Genomic DNA, 19892 nt, shown 5'->3' with positions numbered 1-19892 from the left:
AGGCATCTGGAAGTTCCTTCTGACCTTGAATATAGACTTTTGTCTCCTAAAAGAAATCACTGGGGAGTTTTTGGTTGTTGGGGATTTTTTATAGCTGTTTGTTTATTGCTGTGTGGGTTGGTTTTTTTATTTGTATGTTTGTTCTGCTTTTGGTTTTGTTTTTTTTCTGTGAGACCACCTAATGTGGAGAACTAGACTATTATTGGTCTATAAAACAATTTCTATGATTTGCTTTAGAAACAAAATGAACAAATATCATAATAATGTCTTGAAGTTGACAGCTAAGTGGACTACAGTTATTTACAAAAAAATGTTACTAAAATGTGAGCTATTAACAGATATTAATACTCCCAAGAAATAAGCAGTATCCTCACTTTTAGGGAAAATATAATTTCAGAAATTATTAAATATATGTAATTATTGTTAGATGAGAATGAAATGAAAATAATTGTTGCTTAAATCTTGAGTTAAATTTAGATGTCCAAAACTAGGCGCACTGAATAGAATAGAATATTTGAGTAATGTATATTATTTTTATTTTAAAGTAGTCTGTTTTCAATAAATTGGCGTTGTCAGCAGCATTATCAGTGCTTATGAAAATCAAGCAATTTCTAGACAGGTGGTTATGAGAAGGAGCTGTCGATGAACCAATGGAAATAAGATCAAAGGAATCCTTCACAAACTGGGCAGAATCAGAAAAAAAAATTGAAAGTTAAAATTGCACTCTTGAAAAAGAAGCTGTGTGTGTGTGCCAAGGTGCTCAAATGGAACGGTCAAGCCTCGCTCAGCCCTCAGAATTGTTCACAGGTTTTATTATTTCTCTACCATCTGGTCAGAACTCATTCTAACATCTGGAGACATGCCTGCTTACTAAGTTGTGGCTGGCCAACAACAACTGAGAGGAAATAAATTGGAAGGGTTCTTGATGTGCCAATAGGCTCTACGTGTATGTAATCTAAATTTTTTAGAAGTTGCTAAGTTGTTACTACTGTGAACTGCAGCAGTTAAAATTAGAAAATATGTTTTTAAATGTTTTTCACGCACAAGTGTGTGTTTAACCAATTTCCTTCTGTCCTTCCTTGAGTGTAAGCCATATGTTAGAGTTCTATTCACAACCATTTTTCTAGCATTAGGTCAATATTGAACATTTAAGAACAAAGATGTTGTAGTATTTTTAATACATGTTTATTTTATAACCTGAAAATAATGTTGTGCAGCTGGGGTCTTGAACATCAAGATACAGTTCAGAATGTGTTGCCTGTGTCTAGAATATGCACATTCTTATGGTAAAACACTGTGATCCTGAATACCAATTTTTGCCATCCTAAAATCAACTCCCTTCTCTACATATTGCCAATTAATGCATTTTTAAGACCAGCATATTAGCAGTCTCTTCTCTCAAGTATTATTTTCAGCATATTGATGCTTTCATAGCCCATAATTTCAGAGTTTGGAACCTACTGGTTGAGTTATACATTGGTTTTTTTGTTTTTTTTTTTAGGAATGGCAAACTTATTGAAGCAAATGAAAAATATGTGCTGAGAGGAAGCAATTCAGAACTAACCATAAGAGATATTAAAAATATCGATGCGGGTCCTTATATCTGCAATGCTAAAAATAAAGCAGGAAATGACAAAAAACAGACATTCCTTCAAGTTTTTGGTAAGTACTGCATAGTATGTCCCATCCTGCCTTTTTAAATATAAACAGTGGGGAAATGAGGTGATAATTCACAATTTTCAGTGGAACAGTATTTCTGCAAGGTGCCTACGGATGCAGCAAACCACCCTCTGTATAATCTTACAGCTTCTTTCCTCCCTGTTGGTTCCTTTAACCTTTACACCTGAATTTAATTTTGAAAGGCTATCTTCAGAATTTGCTTTTCTGCTATTCAGATACAGTACAATGGAGTGTTAAATTGTTAATTCACTCTGGTTTTCCTTTAGAAGTTGTCTGCTTGCATGAAAACCAAGAAGAGAAAGAGGGAGAAATTCTGAAAGGGGAAAACTGGCTTATTTGGACTTCTAAAGAGTGAGGTTTTTTAATAAGAAAACACCATGCAGAGATGTTCCTGATTTTTTAATTTGTGGGGTTTTTTTCTTGACTTTCATTTTTTGAATGCATGATTGCAGATGTAGTCATGAAAATATTGGCTGATCTGAGTTTCACAGGATGAAAGTAATAACATCAAAACTCTTATTTCTCTTTCTATACTCCACCACCCAATCTGTGTTAATGATTCTCTCCTTCACACAGAACTGATAATTTATTTGAAGTTTTGTTTAGATATAACCTGATGAGAGTAGGCATCTGTGAGAATGTAGAAAACATCCCTAAGGATCACCATGCAGGAAAAAGACTGTAGCTAACTTATGAAAAACCTACAAGAAATGAATATATTGGAGGGGTTTTTTTACATTAATGATAGCTTGTAGAAGAGAGAAAGACTATTTACATTTGAAGACTTAAAGGTTGTACTTAGGACCATGGGAAATGAACTTTCCAGCTTAAAAAAAAATAATAAAAAAAAATTAAATGTACAAAGTGAAACAGTTCTAATAGCAGAGGATAATCTGGTCCCTTGCATTGGAATAGCTTAGCTGTTGGATAATACTGTCGTTTGGGATCTGGGAGCCTGAGGCTTAAGCCATTGTGTCAGATGAACACATCCCACTGCCTTTCCTGAGCAACTCTTCCCAGCCCTCCACGCTGTGCTGTCTCCAGAGCTCTGTACTCCAGGTGTGTTGCCCAGCTATTGGGCTGTTGTCCTTGAAAGTTGTTGTTCTTGAGGTACTTGAAAGTTATTCTCAATTATTTCATTCTTTCATCTTTTAGCAACCACTTTGCTGGGGACTCTCTGGAAAGCTAAATCCAGATGTTTTAGTAGACACTATTAATTGGTTTAATCCATTTTGAACCTACGCATCCTTTTTGTTTCCATGACATCCTAAACTCATAAATTCCTTATATCGTTTCTTTCTGGCATGAAAAATATTTTCTTATGTGTAAGTTTGGAGCCGATAATTATCATTTGGCCGATAATTATCATTTTAAGATAAAAAGTGAAAATAATTCCGTAGGTTCTTTGGATCAAATGTAGTTTTCTCTCTTACTAGTTCATTTATTTTTGAGCTATGACTTTTCGGTCAATTTAGCTTCTCCTTCTGTGGAAACCATTGTGAGTCTCTGAACAGTGTATTCCTGTACCTTTCTGGTTATAATTCCATGTGGCAAGGTGGGAAAGGCACATGGGGTTTGTGTTGTGAGGGGAACTGATCTTGGTGCCCTCTCACATTCAGTTTTTCTCTCTGGCTCTCCCCGAGTACCAAACCAGTGTTTCCACAGAACTGTTTGCAGCGTCTCCCACATCTCTTTCCTGAGTGGATAATTTCGAGGTTAATGTAGCAAATCTTGAGCACACCATCAAGTATTCATATTTAGTTACTTTTCCTGTGTGCTTTACTATTGAATGTATTTAATTTAAATTATAATAACCTGTATGCTGGTAGTTAGTCCCTGTGTCATGATTTCACCCAGTAGGCAGTTAAGCATCACACAGCAGCTCACTTACTTCTCCTTGGCAGCAGTGGGATCATGGAGAATGCCAGAAGGAAAAAAAAAAAGTAAAATTCATGAGTTGAGATAAAGACAGTTTAATAGAACAGAAAGGGAATAATAATAATAATAATAATAATAATAGAATCAAAATATACAAAAAAAGTGATGCCCAATACAATTAATTGCCCACCACCCACCAACCAATGCCCAGCCAGTTCCTGAGCAGTGGCCCTGGACAGCTTTCCCACAGTTTATATGCTGACCATGGCACCATAAGTGTGGAATATCCCTTTGGTCATTGGGGTCAGCTGTCCTGGCTGTGTCTCCTCCCAGCTCTCTGTGCACCTGCAGCCTCCTCTCTGGTGGGGTGAGAAGCTGAAAAGTCCTTGATTTACTGTGAACATTGCTCAGCAACAACTAAACCATCAGTGTGTTACCAACATTATTCTCATCCTGAATCCAAAACCAGGTGAGCTACTAGGAAGAAAATTAACTCTATTTCAACCAACAGCAGGACACCTTAGGGAATAGTATGATCAATTAAGCCTCTTACCTTATTTGTAATCTCTACAACTCAGTGTAATTTTAGTTTAATATTGCCTCTACAAAATTCACCTCTATTTAACTGTGAAAATGTGGAGCACACTTTTAATTTCTGCTACAAAGAACTTTACTTTTTATTTTTCTGTTTCACGCAGGTTAAACTCCCAGTCATATATACAGCCAACAACTTATTATACTTTTCTTCCCATTAAATGTGTTAAAATAACCTGTGCTCTGAAAATGGCAAGGCAGATGGGTGGTTATTATAGCTAAACAGTACACAAACAGCTAGTTTGTGTTAAAATGGCCTATTAAATTACATTTCTCTTTCCCACTTCATTAGCTTACTTGTCTCAAAAACCTACTATCTTGAATTCTAATTTACAATGACAACTCCTTGGGGCAACAACTACTGTTTCTACTACAACTGGGCTCTGGCAGGGTTGAAACTTTCTACATTCCTTCTTCCTCTCTTTTACTTCCTTACCTGTTTGGAACACCTCTACCATTTAAAATAAAAATGATCTAATCTATAAAGGCAGTGATGACAGTTTTCTCAAAAGATAAGTCTTAAATCCCTTTGAGTGTGAAGTAGTAACAGCATTTTAACCTGTTTCAATTACACAATCTAGAAAGAAAAACTTGGGTTTATCATTCGCTAAATCACGTCAACATTTTGTACTGGTATATGTGTGAATCTCTATTATGTCAGGAATCAAGTTTCAGCAATCTCAGGTGTTTCCACATGGGTCTCTAGTTTGTTTACTAAATTAAAATTGTACTGGCAGTTTCCAGGAGGATGGAGCTGCAGTTTTGATATTCAAATATGGCTGTGCAGGAAGAGAGCAGAAAAGTATGATTCCTCCTGTGATATCTTAATCAGGAGATCCTATCAGGCAGTGATACAGGCATACTAAACCTCTCACCAGTAAATCCATGTTTGTCTCAATTACAAGCTGATTAAAGCAGTTCTTCTGATGAGATATAATCAGGACTATCCCAAGCTTTATATATGTGTCACTTCCAAAGGCTGATGAAGCTTTTTTGCTAAAGATATGGGTAGAACTCTGTGAATGCAATAAATTGTGTAGCTTTTCCAAGAAATTGGTTGTCAGCAAACAATGACAAATCTAAAACTTCAGGTAGTTATCTGTATTCTTCATAAGGTTTTTGGAGAGGCTTTAGGTGCACAACAGTGAGACAAATCCAAAAGAGACCAAGGATGGAATCTGAAAGAAACTTGTTTATTGAGGAAGTGTTGGAGAACTTAACAGCAACCTTCCCTGCTCAGAGAGCAAACTTTCCAAACATTAAATTTTATTTCTTTATTTTGCAGATCACTCTTTTCATATTTATAAAATGCGTGTCTTGTAATAAGCAGTTCCTTACCTTCTAAATAAAATAATTTTAATGAAGTTTAAGCATAAGTCCCTTCTATAATCAACAATTTTTTATTTCATCCAGGTGATCTAGTTCACAAATTTTAAAATTACATCACTACAAAAGTATTTCAATATTTTTGACTGAAGAAACCAGTAAAGACATGGAGGCTTTCTGAATTTGCATTACAAGACTCTACATTTTTATATGCTTCATATTTGCTAGAATACAGCAAGCAAATACCCATTCAGTTTGAGAATGACCTTATTAATTTAGAAAGAACAGTTAAAGAGTTGGAGGCAGAAGGGAGGATGAAACAACTGTTTTAGTATTTCTGTCAATACTAGTCTTGTCGTTTTCAAATAAATATTGTTATTTACATGTACACAAATGTATTTTAATATTTTTCAATGTCCAGAATGTCATTGAAAGGTATTCAGTGTAAAAACTTTTATTCAGTAGCAAGTTATGACTTGTGACCTACAAAAATGAAGCAATTAAATAATATCCCCCATATGAGCACTCTTCTTCTTCCAAGTAATAACTGTCAGCTAGACATATTTGATGATTAATCTGTGCTTATTCCTTTAAATGTCAGCTGCTCTTGTCTAAAATGTCAAGCTAAAACTTTTCATCTCGTAGTGATTCATTTGAAGAAGGTCTTAAAAAAATTTAGAATATGTCTAAGGTTAAAAATTAAAGAGTATTATTTATATGTTTTGGAACATGCATCATCTTGAGCAGATTATATTGTCTGTCATCTTGTCCAGATGTGGAAATCTTCTTGTTCTGATGGAAATAATGTAATTATAAATTCTGAAAAATTCTGACATAAAGTACTATATCTGATGCCTTTTTTTTTTTTTAAGTGGTATATCTGCCACAGCTCTTTCCATTTTTTCCAGGGATGATATTATATCAAGGGAATGAAAGGATAGAACAGATTATATTGTAGCCAGGTGATATGGCTGTAGGAATACAGTACCTGAGTGCCAAGGTCAAATATTTCATAGGCATTTGGATGATCCTGAAAGTGAGAGTAACAATTGCAGATATTTTGAAGTTTAATATGATTGTCTTGTCTCAAATTCTTTTTTTGTTTTTAGTTCTTTCCACTGACATCCTTTGTTGAATCACAGAGGAGAGTTTCATATTTTCTCAGCCAAATTGATATCCTGCTGCTGCATCCAATAAATCTGGATCTAGTTGACATTTCAAGAACCCCTCATCACTCGGGTATTTTCTTTCTACACATGATGTCACTCACCATAGTTATATATTAATGAAGCAGGATGTTAGTTCAGTCCTTTCTTAGGTCAAATGCTACTTGTTTTTAATCTCTATGCAGTAAACATACAATAGTTTATTTATAATAGTCAAGGGTGAACAGACAGTAGACAAGCAACAGGAGGAGTGTGGAGAAAAGGGATAAGGAGTGAGATAAGAATAGTGTGGTGGAAATGGATAAAAGAGAGGTGGGTGATGTATCTAGAGACAGCAAGTTTGAACCTGGTTTTTATGTTCTTCTTCCTGATGCTGAATGCAGCATCTATCTGTGAAACAATGGCCATAAGTGAAATAGTGCTCATAAAATGAGAGGAGACGAGACATAAGGAAAACATTCCTCACTACAACAGGCTGGTGAGAGGGGCTGTGCAGTCTCTGTTCTCAGCATTTCTCAGGATAGTGCTCCACAAATCCCTGAGTAATCTGACCTGAACAGATTGACCCTGTGTTGATGAGGAGGTTGGTCCAGATGACCTCCTGCAGTCCATTCCAACCTGAATGATTCTCTTTCCTTTTTTGATCCATTAACATAAGCCAATATTGCTCTTCTGCATAGCTATACTTTAGTAAGGCCATTGGAAAACAGGTTACATCTCTTTATTTTCTGTTTCATATGGAGTACACTATTACAGTGCTTCCTCAAAAGCAAAACTCAGAAAAAATACATAGAAAATATATTGTTTTCAATAAATGTACTGAAGGTCAATGAAGTCAATGTTAAGAGCTGCCAAAATTTAATTTGCTCATGTAATCTGAATTCACAGCTTTTGGGTGTAAACTTAAAGAATCATATTCTTATTATAGGATTACAGGTTAGATTTTCCAGTGGGATGAGTGCCTCATTTAATCTGTAAAGTGGATAGGTTCAGAGAAATTTAGTAATCATTATATATGAAGTAATACATAAGACCAAAAGATTTTTACTGAAGATACTTGAATGCTGTGGAAGAGAGTAATATTCTATGCATTGTTCTACAACAGAGTTCTTTTGTGATATGGTACAGATAAGTCCTTGCACATGCTACCAGAAATTGTGTTGCATATCCAAATAACCTGACAAGTTAAAGTATAGATTGAGAACTGTAGTTCCTGTGTAACTGAGTATATAAAGTGGAATGATTTGAAGAATGCAAATAATACCTGGAATTTTTTGAATGTATTTTACCACTAGTATAGTTGGTAAGCAAGGATTAACAGCTTTGGATCAGAGGACTCTTCAGTTCTTAATAGAGGTAATACCAGTGTGATGTGTTTTTTATTGGGGGATTTTGTTAAATTCTGTAATTTATGTAAGGCAGTTAAACATTACTAAAGATCAAAGTCCATGAATAGTAATAATGCTCTTTTTTTTCTGAATAATTTACATTTGAAGACAAACACAGATTATCATGGAATCAAAGAATACCTGAGTCAGGAAAGCATTTCTGCAGACCATCTAGTCCAGAGTCAACCAAAGCAGGTGTCCTGGGACCAAGTCTATCTGGGTGTTGAGTATCTTCAAGGATGGAGACTCCACAGTCTCCTGGGCAGCTTGTTCTGCTCTTGAGTTACCCTCAGGTTTTCCCTCTTTCTGTGTTTCAATTTGTGCCATTGGCTCTTGCCCTCTCACTGGGCACCACTGAGAAGGTTCTGGCTCTATGTGTACTCACCTCTGTCAGGTGTTTGTACACCTGGATGAGATCCCTGATCCTCAGGGGTGAATTGCTGGCTCATTCTCAACTTCTTGACCACCAGGACCCCTTGGGCCCTCTCTGCAGAGCTGCTTTCCAGCCAGTCAGCACCCAGCCTGCCCTGGTGCATGGGGTTATTCCTGCTCAGAGGCAGGATCATCATGGAATCACTGAACTTTGCTTCACTCCTGAACTGGTAGAGAGCAGTGAGGGCTGGCTGGTCCCTAAGGGGGAAAAAAAGCACACAAACACAGCCACCAGGGCAGGTCAGCCAGGATGCATCCCATACTACTCCAGGAAGGGAGAAAAAAAAGAAGTGGTTTTAAAGATAAATTTTGAGATGACATTCTTTGTGCAGGATCAGTAATGGAATTTGTATTTTCAACAGTGCAGCCTCAAATAATACAACTTAAAAATGAAAGCACCTTTGAGAATGGGAAAGCAACCCTCATCTGTGAAGCAGAAGGAGAACCTGTCCCAGAGATTACTTGGAAAAGGGCCTCTGATGGAATGACTTTCTCTGAAGGCGATAAGGTAAATTTGCATTTAATGTATAAAATATCTAAATAAGTATTGTCTGGCTAATCTTCTTTTTGCAAGCAGAAAATTAATTTAGAGATAGATAATGGTAGATTCCTCTGAAATTAGAAGGAATTGCTATTTTCCAAAGTAGTAAAAGAGACATGGAGGTTTTAAATTTGAAATTAAAAAAAAAAAAAGGCAATAAAATACTGAAAGGTAATTCATCACTACAGGCTTAAATTTTAATACATAATCCCTACTAATGGTTTCAATGTCATGGCTACACATAGCCCTTCTTCAGTATATTTGGACTCTGTCCAGTAATCCTCAAAATGAAGTGGAGCTTATAGATATCTAAAATTAAAAAATCTGAATACTCTGGAGTTCTTTATTTCCCACTTCATTTTTTTCATTCTACTTTTCTTTTTTCTTGTATTTTTCCTTGTGCAGAGGACAAACTGAGCCTATTTTCCCATTTTTTCCCCGTTTTCGTGTTTTATTACAAAAGTAAATTGTGTAGAGAAAGATTGCAGCCTGACAATGAGGAAAGTCAGTTACTGTGGGAACAAGAGTTGTAATTAGATGGAATGGTGAAAGTAAAAGGGCACAGTGTAGTGTTATTCCTAACCATGTAGACAGCAAGCTGTTTCTACAGAGCTCTTTTTAATTTTCTCTTTTTTAAAAAGTAATTTTCTTTTGGTATTTGAACAAGTATTTCCTTCTTAATTTCCTGACATAAGCTACAGAATTTCTCTGTACTGGTTAAAGTAAGACATACTATCTTTATGGCTAACTAATTCAGAATTTTTACTCCAGATAATCAAATACAGTCTTCTTGCAGATTTTTGCATATTCTTAGGCGTTGCTTAAAAAAAACCAAACAGTTGAAAACCTGTGCAGCAGTCATGTCACTGAGAGAACTAGATACATAGTAAGTCACTCAATTTATAGGGAATTGCTGTATAATAAGGAATTATGTACTTTCATTATTTGTATTCTGAAGGAGAAGGTCTGGTCTGGTCTAATCTCTGACTTGACCTTTCCTGGAATTGAGGCAATTTGTGAGACTCTGTCTACCATTTTCCTGCTCTGTGATTTCCATTTTGAAGCAATATAACAGTTTTTCTAAATTAATTTTTCAAACAGTTTTGCATTAAAATAAAGCAGTTTCTCTCTTCCTTAAATATTTCAAGTTAAAGGTCATCTTTCTGACCCACAGAGATTACAGTTGGTTCAAAGGTTACAAACGTGCCCTCTCAGTTATGTTTTAAATGATCCTGAAATAACTTTGTTACATCAGACACTGAAAAGCAAATAGCAGAAACAAGCTTAAAAATGTTGGTGTAGTTGAAACTTGAAATTTATCCAGTGCTTATATAGGACAGTATCACGTTTTTAATTCCAGTTGCAGGTGGTTAAGCTGCCAGACATGTTGCTGTAGTATTCTCTGAACTTTAGTTCAACTCAATAATACTGACAATCAGACAAAAATCTATATTCACTTCCTACTTGTGTGCTGACATACTCTATGTGGAAGATGAAAAGAGTGAGAATAAATACAGTTACGTGGTTTCCTTTGTTCTTGCCAATGAAGGAACTCTGTGTATTGCTCAGGGGAGAGTTTGTGCTGAATCTTGAATAAATGTTCTGAAATACTGTATATGTTCTTGAGCTATAAAATATGCTGCTACATTTGCCCTGTGGTCCTCCAGCTTTAGGGTACCAAAGGCTTGGCTTGTGCTTTCCTACCAAATTAGACAACTAGGGAACAAAACTGGCAGTGATTTAATTATTGAATAATTGTTGAATAATACAGCAATGTTTTGCACATAGAAAGAAAAGGGAAAGGTGAATTGAAGAAAATGAGGGAAGAGGGGGAGTAACACAGAACATAGTCTTAAATTGAAATTATTACTTATGTGTGATAACTTTTGAAGTAATATCCAATCACAAGACAAAATACATTATGCATAAAGATTATAATCTACATTCAGTGGATTCATCTTTTGAATTTTTGCCAATTTTTAAACATTCTCGGTATTAACTGCACTTTATTCAACATTTCTGTTGAATTAAGGGTATCATTAGGGAATGATTTTTTTCCGTAGAAGATGGAAGAACTGCTCGTGCTATAGCATTAACATGATGATGATTAAAGAACACAGAAACTGCTGTTCTTACTTTTTAATTATACTTTTATTAATTTTAGTATGTACCTCCTCAGTCATGTTGTTCTTGTTTTGCTAAAATGCAAACATACCTCACGTGGATAAGGAAGAAGGCTGAATGTGAGACCTTTCTTAGCCTGCATGGATTCAAAATGTTTTCTTTCCAGTGATAGGTCTTATAATGGGGACGTAGACTTTCCTGAGTTTTGAAATTATTATGTCCTAAAGAATGGAAAATATGCACCGAACTCATAGATCAAAGAAGTAACCCATCTGGGCTTAAGGAGGATAACATTAATGAGTAAGAGCTCTATAATTATCTCTTTGGAAAAACAGCTTTGATAAAGGATTTTCAGTACTTCAGAAGTGTGTATTTGAAAGCTGAAGCCAAGTGAGTTCAAATCAGAAGCAAGGAAGCCTTTTCCTCTCTCCTTTTATCAGTTAGCCTTTGGAACAATCTACCACACAGTGTGTGTTCCCTCTTTCACTGAAATTTGAAATATAGGGATCTTTCCCTTTCTTCTGACCTCTCTTGAAAGTTAAGTAAAAGTTTTCCAGGAGGTCACATTAGATGACCTCTGTCATCCTTCTATGACTTTTTTAACCCATAAATACATGAGAGTGGGTAAGGTTCAGTAAATTAATGGCTATGCATGATGGAAGGTGTTTGTCTCACCCTTTAAGGTGTGAAAATGGAGGTTTAGTCCAAGACCAGAGCTTCAGCTGCTGTTTCAGTGTCAAGCCAAAACTCTGCCTCTGCTCTTCTTGTCCCCAACTCCCCAGCACTGCACACCCTGGCACTAATGTGCCAGCCTGGCTGTGCCCCTTCCAGCTGTGATTTGAAATGATGTGGTCCTAAAGACCACCGTGCATCCAGCAGGCCTGGCCCTTCTCCCAGTGAAAAAGAGGAGGCAGGAGAAGAGTTGCTTTTTTTTAAGAACAGAAGGAAAGATAGTGATTGGATTTGATTTGGCATAATCACTTGTAAAATGGGGTTTGGATGTGCACGTACGTATCTATACATATCCCTCAAGGAAAGCATGTCCTGAGCAGTGGTACAAAAATGTCATTGACTCCTCTGAATCCTGCAGAACTGTGAGGGCAGAGTTAAATGCTCTACTTTCATAGTATCTAATTCTAGCAGAAATATTAAAGCTGACCAGTGTTGTTTGTAATTGCCCTGTTTTGGAATACACATTACAATAACAAATGGGGCTTGATATGAGACAGTGGCTACGCTGTATGCAGCACATGTCCAAAGAGACATATGCTGAATACCCTGAAGAATTTGTGACCTAAACACACACAATGAATGAAAGAAGTCAGTACAGAGAGATCCCAGTCAAAACTTGGTTTTTGGATTTAAGATATGGATTTATACTGTATTTTTTTACCGTACTTTGTACTGTATTTAAAACACTGAATATCTCTGAAGTATCTTATACTGTTTTCCTTGTATCCACAAGTAAAAAAACCCCTGATTTTCAACTTTGTAATGACAACTTTACAGAAACAGCTTGAATTCTGCTTTGCTTCATCTACCTTCCATTGTAATAATGTGTGTGTCTCTGTGAAATTCCCTGTGACATTGTTTATAAATATTTCAGAGTTCAGACCAATAATTAAGTTATTTTCCAAGTTTGAATTCACTTTATATTGGCATGCAAATCATAGCTATGAGGAACTTGTAGAGTTTTTCATAGTTTTTATGATCAGGCAATAGGCAAAGTTAAAGAATTTGGGGTTTGTTTTATCTTTTTCTTTGAAAGGTCAACTCTGTTTTTTCTTCAAGCCTTTTAAATCCACTTCAGCCATTACAAATGATAACAAAAAAAAAAAACCAAACAAAAAACAAAAAAACCCCAGATTTTTTTTTCTCCCTGTATATGCTGTTTCTGCACAAAAAGAAACAGTGTTACAGTGTCAGTCTTTTGAGACAGTAATGAGAGTGCTTTCAAATTCTTTCTTATCAAGGATCAGGTCTTTATCTGAAATGAATCACAGAAAACGAAGATGTATCTAGGGTATTTTAATTGATTCCAGGAGACATCTTTCTTTTACTGAGCTATACAAATGCTGCTCTTTGTAAATAATTCTCCTTTGAATAGTTGGAAAAATGTAAGAGGCAAGTCTCTTTACCATGTTGGAGAAAATTGTTATAACCTGTTTCAACTACACATTGTGTTAAAAGCTTCTACTTACAGTATCATAGAATATTTTTGTTGCTGCAATATTAGCAGAGGCCTGCAGGTCAGAACAATTTATGTAGCCAGCTGCAATTACGTTTGATTATACAATTGAGACACTCTGCAAACAATTCAATCAGGCCTCAAAGGTTGTTCTGTTTTTAACCACAAATGACTCTTAGTGGGATTCACATGTTAAGGCTATGAAAACAAGAGTATTGTGACTGGAAGGAAAAGGTAAGCAAATGGACTTGAGCAACAGGGTCACTTTAAATGTTGGGTAATTAGTACTGTTGAGAATATGCAGCTTTTTACCCTACAGCATATGCAAATAATGGAGCACATATGACCACTGAATAGGAGACTCTCAGGGGTCATCTGATCCATGGAAATCTGTATATGGTTTGGTGCTTCTTCATCTTCTCTCTGGCATGCTCAGCTACACTAATAGGGAGTTGGGACAAACTCTTTGCTAACTAGAAGGAGCAAAAAGTGAAGTGTACAGTTGGGAGAGGTGACAGAATTTTAGTAGGAAGACTGAGTTTGGAGAAGGATTGTTTGCAGTTGGAAATAAAGAGCAGCTTTCTTTGGTGACCTGAGGAAGCGTTACGGTAGGAAAGCTGCAAGGAAATGTGGGTATTTCCAAGTTCTTAAGTAGCTCAATCAATCATCTGAGCTCTGCAGTCCTTTAAGTAAACAATATCTGCAGTGATGTGTAAATGAAGGCACAACTGAAGCTGGAAATTATTTTGAGGTACCACAGTCTCAGCCTCAGTGCAGCCTTGGCTGGTGGTTATATTGACAACTCAATACTAAATGTCAGCCACACAACCAGACAACCTTTCAGAATTGTTCCTCTTTTGGCATCAAAATTAAATTATCTCTTACTCAGAGTAGACCCAAATGGCTGTACATATACACAGACATAGATGTATTCATGTTGTGTGGATGGCTGTATTGGTATTACACTAGCTCAGAATCCTCTCACTTCTGTAAATTTTTTCTTTCAGTAAAACTTTAAAGTCACCTTCCAGTGGGAAAAATTAAATAAGCAGAGACTGAGTTGTTGATTATTTAAAGAAGACAAAAAGGCAAGAAAATGTAAAATTTAATAACTCTTCTGGCTTAAAAGCTTAAACAATCTAGGGAAAGAAAGACATTTATTTAGGAGCATGACTAATTTAATCAGTTGTTTAATGTGATGCCTTAAATTAAGTACAAAGTTTTTATCCATTCTGTAAATGGGTAATCCTATTTTTAACAAATTTATATTTAAAATTTAAAAATTGTCTCCCATTTAATCTATTTGCAGATATTTTTGGCTACTTTCTGTGGATTGTGGTGCTGTATTTACTGACTGAAATAAAGCTGTACAGGCTTGGAAATGGTGTTTCTTTCCCTTCCAATATTACCTTTTCCCATTTAGCCATAAGTGTTGATATTAGGTCTGTTACACTAAAGAAGAATGAAATTATCAGGGAACTTTTTTTTTTTTTGGCCCAACATTTCCTGCAGTATCAGGGCAGCTTGGACTTTATTATTCATTCATTTCTTCCGCAACACAAAAAAATTGTTTCATGAGCTTCTGCCTACGTATGAGTTGTATTGTCTGCTAATGGTTTAAGAACTTCCAGAGAGCTGTTATTTGTTTGATGAAATAGAGATCTTGTACCTGGTGATACCTTAAGTGATACATCCACACTTTATAGGCTGGTGCCAGTTGGAGCTGTTATTCACTGATAGGATATTCTCCAGAGACTTCAAAAATGTTGTGTTTTTTACATGCTGCCTGCACAGGTAATGAGCACAATCAATGGCACAATCAGCAGTGCAAGGCTGGCAACATGTATTTTACACAGTTAAAACCTGTCAGCAGTTTTTCTGACCTGAAAGACAGCTTGAGTACCCTTATATATTAAGAGAAAATAAGTCATTAGACTTTTGGCAAAAATAGGATGACAACAAGTGGGCTGGATTCTATTTTGCAATCTGTTGTTTGATTTGTTTAATAAACTCTCTAAAACTATGTGTAATAGTTAGTTCTTAATAATTTATTAACGTCCTTAGTTTACTTTAAAAAAACCAACATATTTTCCTATCACATTTTCACTGTACCATCTCTCTGTGTGCATCTACTCATAAACTATTGTTTCTATTGATACCATTTTTCCGATTTCAAACGCAGTTCTCAGATTTCAAAGAGACACATTATGCCACTTTAACATGACAATGATGATGTACAAAGTGAAGACTCTACAGCATCCCTTACTGACAGATTCAGCAAACAATATTTCTTAGGACTGCACAAATGAATGATAGGTCTGAGCTTTGATTCTTTGTCAAAATAACTCCCATCTATTCGGGACTCAACTTTTGTTATTAAAGTTTCTAGGTGTTCCGTAAATAATGTTATTAATAATAATATAGCTTTTATCTTTTTACAAATTCCTGCTTGTGCAAGTAAAGCTTTGACATTTATGTCAAAGAATTAGTAGCATGTGGTAATCTTTACCTTACTGCAAGCTGATGATCTCAAATGCTTTAATATATCTTATAGGTAACATTAAAACCCTTGGGGTTATATTACTGAGTAAAAGTTGTTTGAGTTATCATAGCATTCTATAAACATTCCTCTACTTAAAATAATATACAAAAGTGGATATTTATTATAGAAAGTTGCATTAAGAATACAGTTTTGTGAATATTTAGAGCTTCAAACTGAATAAATACCATTTTACCAGTACATTTAAAAAGTCTCATTTGGTGTTATGGTCTGTTGTTCAAAGTGTATTTTCTGCTTAAATTTAGAAAATGTAAAAATAAATACAGAATCTCATCAGGAACTACACTGACTTCCTTTGGAGCTTTTAAATGTAGAGATGAATAATAATAATAAAAGAATTAACATACATTCTGATTAGATAAACACAATACTTAGAGTATGGAACATGTGATGTTATTTATGCCATAGTTATCAGTGCTTCCTTGTCACAAATCCAGAGTGATTTCAATAACACCAGAACTATAGCAGTCCTGTATTGAGATAAAAGTATTGCAATCTTAACCAAAAACAATACTGTAGGCATTTAAAATTAAGACCCTAAAGAACTTTCAGATTCATGAATTTCTCTAAGAATTTTAAACTCACAGGTCATAGGCTTTAGCAAATATGCCATAATTATGTTTAAAAATATTTCCAAGTTACATATAAAAATGTATGGATTTATATTATTAGATTAGTCCTTTTGTCTTTATTACCTTTATCATCGTATTTGTCCAAATGTGATTGTGTGATTTTAAAACATTGCATGTGCATCATTCATCTTGTAGCAAGTACCAAAATATTATTTTCCTGAGTTTGATTTTTTTTTTTCTCTTCAGATACCCTCAGCACATGTATTTTCAGGTGCTTTTATTGGTAACTTTGCTTCTTCCATGGGCTGCAGTATGGACATCCCCTTCACCATGTACCTTCATGGGCTTCAGTTGGACAACCTTCTTGTCATGGTCTCCTCCACGAGCTCCAGGGGAATCTCTGCTCCAGCACCTGGGGCATCTCCTCCTCCTCCTCCCGCCTTGGTGTCGGCAGGGCTGTTTCTCACACTTTTTTCTTTGCTCCTCTTTTTCCTTCTCTTCCTCATCCAGAAACTCATTACTTCCCTCCAGGTCCCAGTCTCCCCTCTCGATTTACCTGTGTACCAGAGAATCCTAAAGCTGTGGCTAATATTTTAGCTGAGATTAATTTAACCTCGTAGTCTCTTCAATCTGTGTGTTCTTACAGATCTGTTTCTCCAGTGATGTACTATACATAACTTCTGATAATTTCGTTTAATAATATATACTCCTTGAGTTTCCTAACCTGTGCAGTTGAGTAGGCAAGGTTGTAAGCTGTCTGGAAATAAGCAAAAGATTGGTTCAAAGGTTTTGTTTCTCAGTGATATTTTCCCCAGCAGCACGACATGTGGGGTTTTGTGCTACCATGTTTTAATCTTTGCTTTCCAACTTGTTTCAAAGTCTAATAGGAGGACATTTTTCCATAATGGTTTTCATCCAGTTTGGCTGATATGTCCAGTATGATCTTTATTTTATAGATATACTTATAAATAAATTTAGAAATGAAATAGAGAAACTGTATTGGATACCAATTAAATAAAATAACTGGAAAACTAATGTCCTTTCAGACAGGTCCAGGTTAGTTCACTTTCTCCATTTTGCTTGCTACTGCAATAATTTCCTTTTGTTTCTTCAGTTACAAAAAGCCCTACAGAACTATCAGAGTTTGTGAGTGAAGACTTTTTGATCTGTGAGGTCAGCATCTGTATCCTGCTGACAATTCCCTTCTCATCGTGACTCAAATAGTGCATTTGCATTTCTGGCTTTCTGTGACTTTCCTTCCCCTAAGGGAGCCTTGTTTCTTGCATATGCCCCTGCAGGGCTCCATCTCATCCCAGTTTCCAGACAGACTTCCTATCTACTGTCTAGCCATAGTCATTTTAATAAAATATGCATCAACTTTGCAGTAAACTGGAAGGGATCCCAAGCTGCATGCAACTACTGAACAAACGAGAAACTCAAATTGTGATTTATTTCTCTTTTCCCAAACAACAGTTTTGCTGCTCTGTGTTTTATCTGCACACCTTCCGCACATCACCTATTCCTGCAGCTAAAGCTAAACTTTGTCATGAACTTTGTCTGAATTCTAAGAAAGTGAAATGAAGGCATATATACATGAATTAAGCTCTGATTGAGATTTTTGCAGCAGTATTAATTTTAAAGGCTGCTATATATTCTTACAGAAAAGTTTTCTGAGCAAGAGTGGCATACAACCTGTATTAATCCAAGAATCTGTTTTTGGTCCAAGTAATATGTTATCAGTTAAACAAAATAAACCAAGCAATTATACTTAGATTAAAGTGTTCAAGTCATAACAGGACTGAGTTATGTAAGTAATAAAGGGGGGGAAATAATATTACAGTAAAAATTGCATACAAAAGTTTCCTAGTCTTCTTTTCCTTGTTATAGTCACCCTTCCAGTATTCTCTGGAGATCTGTTTACATGCTTTGTCTTCATGTGTGTCCAGCCACAGATTGTTTTGGTTTCTTTGCTTTTTATTTTTCCCCCGTGTTTTCACCTGTTAGCCACTGAAGTTGCAGAACTGCATCCTCCAGTCCCAATTAAAACAGGGAGCTACTGTTTTCTACTTAGATCTTTGCCATACGAAGTACTTAGCATAGAGCTAAGTGGAAACAAATTTGGGTATTTACCTGGTGACAAGGGACTTGCAATCATAAAACAAATTAAAATCACCTCAGACCAATGCAGCCTCTGGTAAGGCCCAAGAACCTGCACTGTAGCAGTGCAGAGCTTTTCCTAGGAACAGAACAATCATACAGGGCTAAAATCCCTGCTTGAAGGAAAGTTTTATAACTCTCTCTCTGGGCAGTGGGGTGTAATTTCACCATACTGGTTATTTCGACAGCTGAAGTAATGTTTACTTCAGATTTGGACTGACCCAAACAGAAACATGACCAGTTTGAAGTTCCTAGTCAGAATCACAGAATCAACTAGTTTGGAAAAGCCCTCTGAGATCATTGAGTCCAACCATGTTTGTTGCAACTAATGCTGTGTATATATAATAGTGAGTATTCTTTCCCAGATGCACAGAGATTGAGTAATGAATGAAGATTAAATTCTGGCAAATCACAGTATTTTAAGTCTGGGCAATTCTAGATCCCACATGGACATGTGTTTGGAGCCTTGTGCTATGCTACAGTCTTCCCTTATTTATCCTTTGCAGAAAGATCTTGTGACTCCAATCTGCACTGCAATTACCATTTTAGAGATTTACAAAGCTGTGAGCTTTACAAAGCATTATCTGTGTCCCGTTCTCTTTTATTCAAAGAATCAAGTTACAATAAGATTTGATTGTCTAAACTAAAATGTAATTGTACAGTAAAATCACTATTTTTAGAGGCTGTTTTGTGTGAGGTCTGTATTGAATAAGAATATTGTACTCTATGGGGTTATTCCTGAAGTTTTGCTGGGCTGACTCATCTGAGTCACGTATGTTAATGGCATTACAGCAGTGTTGGAGTAGGAATAAAACCACTGGATACAGTATTTATGAGTGAAGCAAAATTTCTAATTGCAAAGTACAGAAGTAATTATTACAGTTGTAATATTTCTGCTATACTTATAAACACTCATTTGTGGTTACTGTTGTTATTTTTCATGGCCAACACTAATGCTTGTTTTGCTCTGTGAGTTTTTTCATATGATGCTACTATTTTTGCCATTAAAAATCATCAGTAATTTCTTTCTTGTGATTTGCATCTTTAGCAGAAGTAATCTTGAGTGGTTGATCATCATATTTTCTCTCTTTATTATTTTTCTTTCGTATTCATTTATGAGTAAAAACCAGTCAAGGAAAGAAGTTCAGTTTTCAGTGTCATGGCTTAGTAAGTGTTTGGTGTATGGGATATCTTGTGTCATCTCATTGCATAATGACTTAAGTTTGAAAGAAATGCCAGCAGGAATCAATGAAATATCAATCAGTTCATAATTTCAAAAAAATTAT

General features: G+C 35.7%; 1 protein-coding gene across 1 annotated transcript in view; it reads left to right on the top strand.

The window, feature by feature from the left end:
- Positions 1–19892, top strand: part of NCAM2 (neural cell adhesion molecule 2) — a 277189-nt gene that overhangs the window by 155342 nt on the left and 101955 nt on the right. Inside the window, exons 7-8 of the mRNA XM_051779598.1 lie at positions 1502–1662; positions 8827–8972. Of these exons, the coding sequence (XP_051635558.1) occupies positions 1502–1662; positions 8827–8972 (307 nt within the window). The remainder of the gene's footprint in view (positions 1–1501; positions 1663–8826; positions 8973–19892) is intronic.

Source organism: Manacus candei, unplaced genomic scaffold, assembly GCF_025592945.1.
Source record: "Manacus candei isolate 608988 ecotype Guabito, Panama unplaced genomic scaffold, ASM2559294v1 h1tg000014l, whole genome shotgun sequence".
NCBI lineage: Eukaryota > Metazoa > Chordata > Aves > Passeriformes > Pipridae > Manacus > Manacus candei.
This window is presented reverse-complemented; position numbering and strand designations above follow the sequence as displayed.